Consider the following 9,092-nt stretch of genomic DNA (forward strand, 5'->3'; position numbering starts at 1 on the left):
CATGCTCTTGGCGTTCCTTTTAAAAGCCATTAATTCTCATATGAAACCACAATTGATCCATTAACCGTGCACCTGCTGAATCCAAATATTAATTTCTAAAAAACCTATAGCAGTTGCACGCATTACTTGCACACATGCGACATATTCACAATAATTTCCCCCAACAATATCTTTTTCATCGCATCTCAAATCATTCAGCAGTGGAAGTGAGGACATTTCAACATCGGACTCTATAATATAGTATAATATTTTCAAACTTCTTGTATGATTAGATTAACTGATGCAAAATAAAATTAAAAAAACATTCTGTTCCTGGTGACCTTCAGTTTTATTTTTCTCATTTTTTAACACATGCATTATTTTATTGCATGCTCTGTTTCCTTGGAAACCACTATAACTTTAACATAAATTACGAGTTGTGATGGAAAGGACACAAGGGTGACAAATTTATCCCTTCACGGAGATATCGATGGTCTTACAATTATTACGTTCTTAGTTTAGATGATTACAACTGCAATTTTTTTTCAGTTTAACTGAAATGTAGTGACAGTAAATTACTCAAGCTGTAAAAATCAAGTCCTAGTGTTGAAGAAACACCTCATTATGATTTATCATTTTAAAAAAATGTTTATTTCAACACAGCAACACATTTAAACAGTCTTTGAGCGTCCTGCACACATCTGGAGTTTGTGTCCAGAGATCTTGCTTAAAAAAAATTAAACTGAAAAAACAAGCGAGTTAAAGGTAATTTCTACTGCACTTCTGCTAAAAGCATCAGCTTTGCTATTGTGCACATGTCATTTCTTAATGCCAGAGCCTGCAGTGTTCATGTAGATAAAATTTAAAAAAAAGAGTGAGAAATCAGCCGAAGGAATATTTCTGTGCTGTGTTTGCAGAAGGTTTCTTATTGAAAAGTCTGACAAAATGACACTCACTCAATATTTGCTCAAAGAAAACTGCACCTTACATCTTTTTGGAGAAACCCTTGCGATAAACTGCGACGCACGACTCTGATCAGCAATGGAAACATTCATCAATAAGAAATATCCCAGAAGCGCTGAGAGAAAAGATGCGTTCATTTTCACAGCGTGAGGCTCTTGCCATCGAACGGTGATGAGTTCACCTGCCATTTACAACATTTACTTCATCTGTATACAGGAGGCTCGTGTGTATTCAGATTGCATTAGTCGATATTATACACAACTTCCAGTCCAGCACTCAAACCATCAAGTTAGCCTTTAAAAAGCTTGCATCTTGACAGCTTTCTTCAGACCAACATCAGAAGACTAATTCAATTAGCTTCATCTCAGTGGACCTCAGTAACGAGAACAGCAGCACAGACGCAATTTAAGAGATCAGAAGAATCATGATTTAAGCAATTTAAAGGAACCGTTTTCTCAGTGAACTAGTCCTTTAGAAGGAAGAGTTCAGCACAAAACACTTACGTTTACTCACCTACACTCGTCAAAATAAAGGTGCTTCACAATGCCACAGAAGATAAAGGAAAGAAAGAGATGGTTCTTTGACTGAATGGCTCTTTTATGGCATTTTTAAGAGTGCACTAAATGAACAGAAGAATCTGCAGCCTGGATTATATTGTATATATGCATGAACGGAAATAAATTACAATCTTTCACAGCTCAACAGGTCGATAAAATCTTTCTCAGACGGTACAGTCATTCAAATCAGTAACAATACACATAATAGTTAGACGTTTTTTTCTACAAACAATCTCCCATCAGCATACGCCGAGTCCATGATCTAAAGCATCAAATAAATAAGACATTCTTTGACAGACAGGAGTGTTGTTTCAGTGGAAGCTCAGTCTTGACTGGTCTCTACTTTCTAGCATCTCTTAATCGACAGGCCACGGCCGTGATGAGGGCGGCACCTTTCCCGCTGCCGTCTTCTGATTGGAGGAGAGTGACCTCACAGCGGGGGGCCAGGTCTCTCAGGGTTTCTCTCATGATGGAGGAGAAGCTGACGAGACAATGAGGAAGACCACAAAATCAGCTTTTCTTTTACAATGCATGTTAATTCTACACTTTTCAAAACTCTCGATCAGTGTTACTTCAGGATTATAATTGTGCACTACTGCAGCATTTATTAATATTTTGCATTTGCTTTAATTGTTATATTTCCTGTTTTTAATTTAGTTTCGATTTTTGACCTTAATGTGGGTTTTTTTTTTTCATTTAATATTCAGCTTTATTTCACTGTAAAATAATGACAGCTTTAGTTTTAGGTAATAACAAGACAAACTCAATCAAATCGTCTGGCGCAGAGTATGGGTGTTTCTAAAGCATGCGGGAAAAATTCATTTATAAAATTCATTCATTCAAGAAAGAATCGCGGCGCATTTGGAAAATCTCAGAATCGATGCTGAATCATTTCTTGATTCGCGATGCATGGATTTATTTTCCCAGCCCTATATGTTGACTTGTCTCCTATTGTAAAAGACAGAATATACCAAATATCTGGTCCCTTTTTTAACAGCCAATAATCAATAATCATTTATTTATTCATGTGAATAAAGCTGAAACGACCAAATCAGGACAGACACTTGGCTTAACTCCTCTCAAACTCTAAATGAGAATCAAAGTGTTGTTTTTATCAGAGCGGGTCGCTGAAGGAAAAAACCTTTGCATGTCAAAAGTCATCCTGAAAAAAAAAATAAATAAATAAATAAATAAATAAATAAATAATTTTGCTTCACCTGACAGTTTTTTACCTTAAGTAACACATTCAACTTTTCAAAATGTTGGGGTTGGTAAGAGTTTTTAAATGCTTCTGAAAGATGTCTCTTATGCTCACTAAGGCTGAATTTATTTGATAAAAAACACAGTAAAAACTGTAATACTGTGAAAAAATATTACAATTTTAAAATTGCATTTTTCTATTTTAATATATTCAAAGCTGTAATTTATTTCTGTGATGCTCCGCTGTATTTTCAGCGTCATTCCTCCAGTCTCCAGTGTCACATGATCTTCAGAAATCATGAAAATATGATGAAGTACTGCTGAAAAAAATACCAATTAAATAAATGGAAACAGAAATATATTTTAGGATTTCAAAAAGTTCAATAGAACATAATTTATATAAAAAAAAAGAATTAGGAAAAAAATAAGAAATCTTCTGTAACCTTATTAAATGTCTTCAAGGTCACTTTTATTCAATTTAACGTGTACTTGCTAAATAAAAGTATTCATATTCTTTAGAAACTAAAAAAATTAAAGCTGTACTGACTCCTAACCTGTGAACAGTGGCTTGACTTTTTTCCATTAAAAAGAATATTGGAGTTTGTAGAAAACCTCTAAATTGAAGCTGTAATCGTGCACTAGTATTTGATCTCAGAACAGATGTGTGGATGAAAGATCAGCTGTGAGGAATATTGGCCGTATGTTGCCTATGACAGTCCATCACTGACTAGAACGAGGAAAACATGTAATAAAACCAGCTGTAACGTCTAGTAAGGGGGAGAAATAACCTCAGCTATAGCTGAAGTAAAGAGATCACTGGCATTAATGAAGAGTCAGGTGATCTGACCCTCCGCTCAAGCTGTTGTGGCACAATGACATCAGCTCATCTTTTTCCTCCCCTCACAAAAGCCCATGTGCTTCATGTAGAATGTCAACTCATTTTATGAACCGCTCATTTAAATACATCTCAATTATCAGTGGCAGATATTATCTACAAAAGAGATTCTGTGGAAGAAAGATAACAGCAAATGTCTTTAAAAAATAAAAAAGCATGTTAAATTGCAATTCAAAACATTTCACTCACTGTTAATGCAATGCATTATTTTTTCAATTTCAGTGCAATTCAACATGCTTTTTTGTTTTCGAAGACGTTTTGTCATTATTTTTCTTCCATGAGATTCAGTCTAATCCAGGCCACTCACTGCGGGTGGAGCTTGTAGAGCGTGCCGTCCACTCCTACAGTGATGCGGAGCGTCTGAAGGCCTCGGTTCAGTCGGATCTTGTCCACCACGGCCGCCAGACCGGCTCCACACAGCTGCGCCGCACGCTTGGACACCACACTGCACACCTCCTTCACCAGAATACTGTCATCACACGTGCTGCTGATCAAACCCAGGTGCTGCAGGATGGAGCGCACCTGCCTCAGCGCCAGACGATCGCTGCCAGAAACAGCACAGTACTCCTCAGTAATCACAGAACAAATACACCACAAACAAGGGTTCACAAAACAGGACGACTGGATTAGTTTCCCCAAAGACGGAATATAAACATGTCAAAAACATGCCAATATTTACAGGTGGTCCTCGGCTGGAAATGTTCCCGTTGTGACTGAACAATAGAAAACACTATAAATCTAATTAAACGTGCCGAGATGCCTTAGGCAGATCAAATAATATTGGACATAATCATTGTGCTTAGCATTTCTATATCATCTGAAGCAAAACAGAAGACCCCAGAGGCTCAGACAGCAGTGTCTGGTGTCGGACTCTTCTACACACACACACACACACACACACACACACACACACACACACACACACAGAGAGAGAGAGAGAGAGAGAGAGAGACACACTCACACACACAGAGAGAGAGAGAGACACACACAGAGAGAGAGAGAGAGAGAGAGAGAGAGAGAGAGAGAGAGAGAGAGACACACACACACACAGAGAGAGAGAGAGAGAGAGAGAGAGAGACACACACACACACACAGAGAGAGAGAGAGACACACACAGAGAGAGAGAGAGAGAGAGAGAGAGAGAGAGAGAGAGAGAGACACACACACACACACAGAGAGAGAGAGAGAGAGAGAGAGAGAGACACACACACACACACACACACACACACTCACCTCTCGATCTGCGACAGGAACTTGGTTTCGAAGATCCCTCGTGTCTTCAGTCTCTCTGAAAGCTTTCCTCTGAACAGCAGGCCTTTATCAGTGAAGTCCAGGAGCACGTGTCTGACAATCTCTCCGAGGTACATCCCGCTGATCATCTTCTCATACCTGAGAATCACATTATTCATCAGCCCTCAATAAGGCATATTTACACAAACCTTGGACAATTTTGGATTATAACATTGCACAGAAACGATTAGGGAGAAGAGTTTTTTTATTTCAACATACTGTTTTTTTTCTTTCACACAGGTTTTACTCAGCTCTTTGGTCACTGTGGTGCACCTTATAGTAATTCATCTTTTTTTTTTATTAAATTAGTTTTCATTTATTTAAATGTATTATTTTTAATAAGTTCATTTAATAGTTCTTAATTAAAAAATACTACAATGTAAAAAAGGTTTTTTAAATTATTATAATAAAAAAGTAAATAAAATAGATAATGGTATTTTTAATAAATATTTTAATGGTATTTAATAAGTAATTTTAATATTAAATGTGTTATTTTTAATACAGAAAGTATTTAATTGTTATTATTTAAAAAAATAATACAATCTTTAAAAAAAAAGAAATTTCAGAATGAAAAAGATACGCCAGGAATTAAATGAAAATCTTGCCCTTCTCGTTTCTCATTCACCCTTGGGTTTTAAAGTGCACAAGTGTGAATTAGGTTTGAAAGTCATGGGGAGATTTTCAGAGATAATTATTGTGAGGAAATAAGCATCTTGAAAATCCTATAAAACATTTCCTTTTCCATTCTGTCGAAAAAATGTCAAACTTGTATGCCGGAGAACCCAGATGTAGAAACGGGCTCAGAGTTAGGTCTTAAATCTACTAGCTTCCAGTTTCATCACATCTGAAACGAACCCAAGGCATTGCTCGGAGCTGACCTGAAGCCAATGATCTAAGATGTGCATTAGGTTTAAATTCTGCAAGCTTATCCATAATGTACTTCTATTGAGTCACCTATAAATAAGTAATAGCACTTAAAGAAAATCTATTTCATGTATGACTGGAAGCAAGTGACGCCAGCATTGGTGTTTGAGCTGCCTCATATCAGACACATATCAGGCAGCATTCCTCTAAAGCGAAGCTGACATGGTATAAAGACTCTCACCGCTGTTTCCCAGGGTAAGTGGACTGGTCATCCACAGCTCGATCAAACTCTGTGCAAACATCATCAAGCTCCCCATGGTCCCCAAACGCTCCCCACTCCATGTTCACACACATACGCCCTTCATCCCCATCCACCAGCTCAACGTTTGACATCTCCTCCATGTAGCATGCGTTAGTCCCTGTGCCTGCAGGAAGACGACGACGAGCGGTTCACAAATACACTCATACAGTAAATGATGCTGTGCACAAACAGTACAGTGTCTCCAAAAATGATCGAAGATATCAACACTAAGCATGAAAATATAAAACACCTTGATAAAACATCAAAGCAAGAGGCATTCCATTTGATGGATGATGGCAAATACATCACAAAAAAAAAAAGGTTATGTTTTACATTATAAAATGAATATAATGGCAGCCAAACCAGTGTGAATTTGGGATGAATCGACTTCATGCAGCCTCAGCAAATCACTAAATCAAGATACCAGTTGCCTAAAGCTACTGCAAATATTATATATATATATATAGCACACATATAAGTATGCATAATTTGAATTCCACTTCCTTTTAATATTTTATTGGCTAATGTCGGGGTTCCCAAACTTCTTTGTAAGCTGTTCCCATTAGATGTAAAATATTTAGCTAATATTTCATTAATAATAATTTCAATAACATTACTTTTGTGTGATCTTACTGTAGTTACGGTTCATGAATCTTTTCTTCTTATTATTATTTTTTTTGTAATTGCCTTATTTTTATTTAATTTAGAAATTATATATATAAAAGGCTTATTATTAGTATCGTCATCATCATCCTCATCACTACTATTATTACATTATTATATTTATTATGTGACCCTGGAGCACAAAACCAGTCATAAGGGTCAATTTCTCAAAATTGAGATTTATGCATCATCTGAAAGCTGAATAAATCATCTCTCCATTGATGTCTGGTTTGTAAGGAGGATAATATTTTAAAATCTGGAATCTGAGGGAGCAAAAACATCTAAATATTGAAAAAAAAATCACATTTAAATTTGTTCAAATGAAGTTCTTAGCAATGCATATTTAATGCATAATGAATGCTTTATTTTGTCAAGTCAAGTCACTTTTCACAGTAGGAATACTGGTGAAACACTGTCAACTTTTATCCACAGGAAGAAAGATGGAAATGTTAAACTGCATGTTAACTGACTGCACATGCGCAGATGGAGTTGACGGAAAGCAGGATTTACTGCTTCTCTTCCCTCTGACACATGCGGTGCAATAGACTATATCGTTTTTTTTAATTAAAGTGCAATGTTTGATTTGATTACCACACTAAGCTATAATGCAAATTCACTTGTATTTCAATTAAAGGTGCAGCCACAATTTTACATTCAACTTAATTATTTGCTTTTCATCAACTTCCAAACCCCTTTTGGGAATGCACATTTAAATTAAGACTTGGGCGTTCAACTGCATATTGAGGAACTAAACAATCACTAAACCAGATCGAGCAATCTCACTCACCGACAATGAGCCCCACTTCACACTGAGGATCCTCGTACCCACAAGTCATCATGGTGCCCACGGTGTCATTCACCACAGCTACCACATCCAGATCAAACTCCTGCGAAGAAACAAAAGCAGACAGAGACCGAGATGCATTATCAGAGAGGCCCAGATCTGACTGAACATCCACTAGAGTATTTGCATCTGCAGTAACAAGTGCATGAACTGTTCAGTCAGCGCTTGAGACTGCTGCGGTGCTGACCTCACTGCGATGGATGGCGTCTTTCAGCAGCGTGGCCACATCTTCTCCCTCGCACCCCGAGGCCTTGAAGCCCTTCGTCCACTTTATCAAGACGCCCTGTGAGGAAGACAGATGGGAACACAGTGGACTCAATCTTTCAGTCTTTTTGGAAAACTCTGCATGGAATTGTGCCTTGTTTGTGGACTTGATTGCACAGATACTATTTAAACTGATCTGAGCTGGATGATGACATCATTGAACTCAATCATGAACTGCCTTTTTGCATTATTGACACTATTTTCCTATTTAAGGCTGTTCAGTTGCTTTGTTACAGTCTGTACTGTTAAAAGCGCTATATAAATAAAGGTGACTTGACTTGTAAATTAATCCGCAGGTGGGCGGAGCCAAACAGGCAGCGATGTAGAATCGGTAGGCGGAGCCAAACAGGCAGCATTGTAGAATCGGTAGGCGGAGCCAAACAGGCAGCGATGTAGAATCGGTGGGGGTGGGTGGAGCCAAACAGGCAATGATGTAGAATCGGTGGGTGGAGCCAAACAGGCAGCGATGTAGAATCGGTAGGCGGAGCCAAACAGGCAGCATTGTAGAATCGGTAGGCGGAGCCAAACAGGCAGCGATGTAGAATCGGTGGGGGTGGGTGGAGCCAAACAGGCAATGATGTAGAATCGGTGGGTGGAGCCAAACAGGCAGCGATGTAGAATCGGTGGGTGGAGCCAAACAGGCAGCGATGTAGAATCGGTAGGCGGAGCCAAACAGGCAATGATGTAGAATCGGTGGGTGGAGCCAAACAGGCAATGATGTAGAATCGGTGGGGGTGGGTGGAGCCAAACAGGCAATGATGTAGAATCGGTGGGTGGAGCCAAACAGGCAGCGATGTAGAATCGGTGGGTGGAGCCAAACAGGCAGCGATGTAGAATCGGTGGGTGGAGCCAAACAGGCAGTGATGTAGAATCGGTAGGCGGAGCCTAACAGGCAATGCTGTAGAATCGGTGGGTGGAGCCAAACAGGCAATGCTGTAGAATCGGTGGGTGGAGCCAAACAGGCAATGCTGTAGAATCGGTGGGTGGAGCCAAACAGGCAATGCTGTAGAATCGGTGGGTGGAGCCAAACAGGCAATGCTGTAGAATCGGTGGGTGGAGCCAAACAGGCAATGCTGTAGAATCGGTGGGCGGAACCAAACAGGCAATGATGTAGAATCGGTGGGTGGAGCCAAACAGGCAATGATGTAGAATCGGTGGGCGGAGCTAAACAGGCAGCGATGTAGAATCGGTGGGCGGAGCCAAACAGGCAGCAATGTAGAAAGTGATGAGTTCTTAAACTTATAGAATGTTTTTAATAGCACAGTGACCTCT

At 39.0% G+C, this 9,092-nt stretch overlaps 1 protein-coding gene and 1 long non-coding RNA gene across 2 annotated transcripts in view; one reads left to right on the plus strand and one right to left on the minus strand.

Annotated features, from left to right (window-relative positions):
• Positions 1–1,806: 1,806 nt before the first annotated feature.
• The window catches only part of LOC132141622 (hexokinase-2-like), a 30,378-nt gene continuing 23,092 nt past the window's right edge, over positions 1,807–9,092 (minus strand). The window contains exons 13-18 of the mRNA XM_059551307.1: positions 7,744–7,839; positions 7,500–7,599; positions 5,990–6,173; positions 4,828–4,983; positions 3,902–4,138; positions 1,807–1,980 (exon numbers count right to left, since the gene is read on the minus strand). Coding sequence (XP_059407290.1) covers positions 1,839–1,980; positions 3,902–4,138; positions 4,828–4,983; positions 5,990–6,173; positions 7,500–7,599; positions 7,744–7,839 — 915 coding nt within the window. The 3' untranslated portion in view covers positions 1,807–1,838. The remainder of the gene's footprint in view (positions 1,981–3,901; positions 4,139–4,827; positions 4,984–5,989; positions 6,174–7,499; positions 7,600–7,743; positions 7,840–9,092) is intronic.
• LOC132141623 (uncharacterized) overlaps positions 7,856–9,092 on the plus strand; it is a 1,702-nt gene continuing 465 nt past the window's right edge. The window contains exons 1-2 of the long non-coding RNA XR_009433907.1: positions 7,856–8,116; positions 8,970–9,092. The exon at positions 8,970–9,092 is cut by the window's right edge and continues 465 nt beyond it. This is a non-coding gene — a long non-coding RNA (uncharacterized LOC132141623). The remainder of the gene's footprint in view (positions 8,117–8,969) is intronic.

Source organism: Carassius carassius, chromosome 5 (genome assembly GCF_963082965.1).
Source record: "Carassius carassius chromosome 5, fCarCar2.1, whole genome shotgun sequence".
Classification (NCBI taxonomy): Eukaryota; Metazoa; Chordata; class Actinopteri; order Cypriniformes; family Cyprinidae; genus Carassius; species Carassius carassius.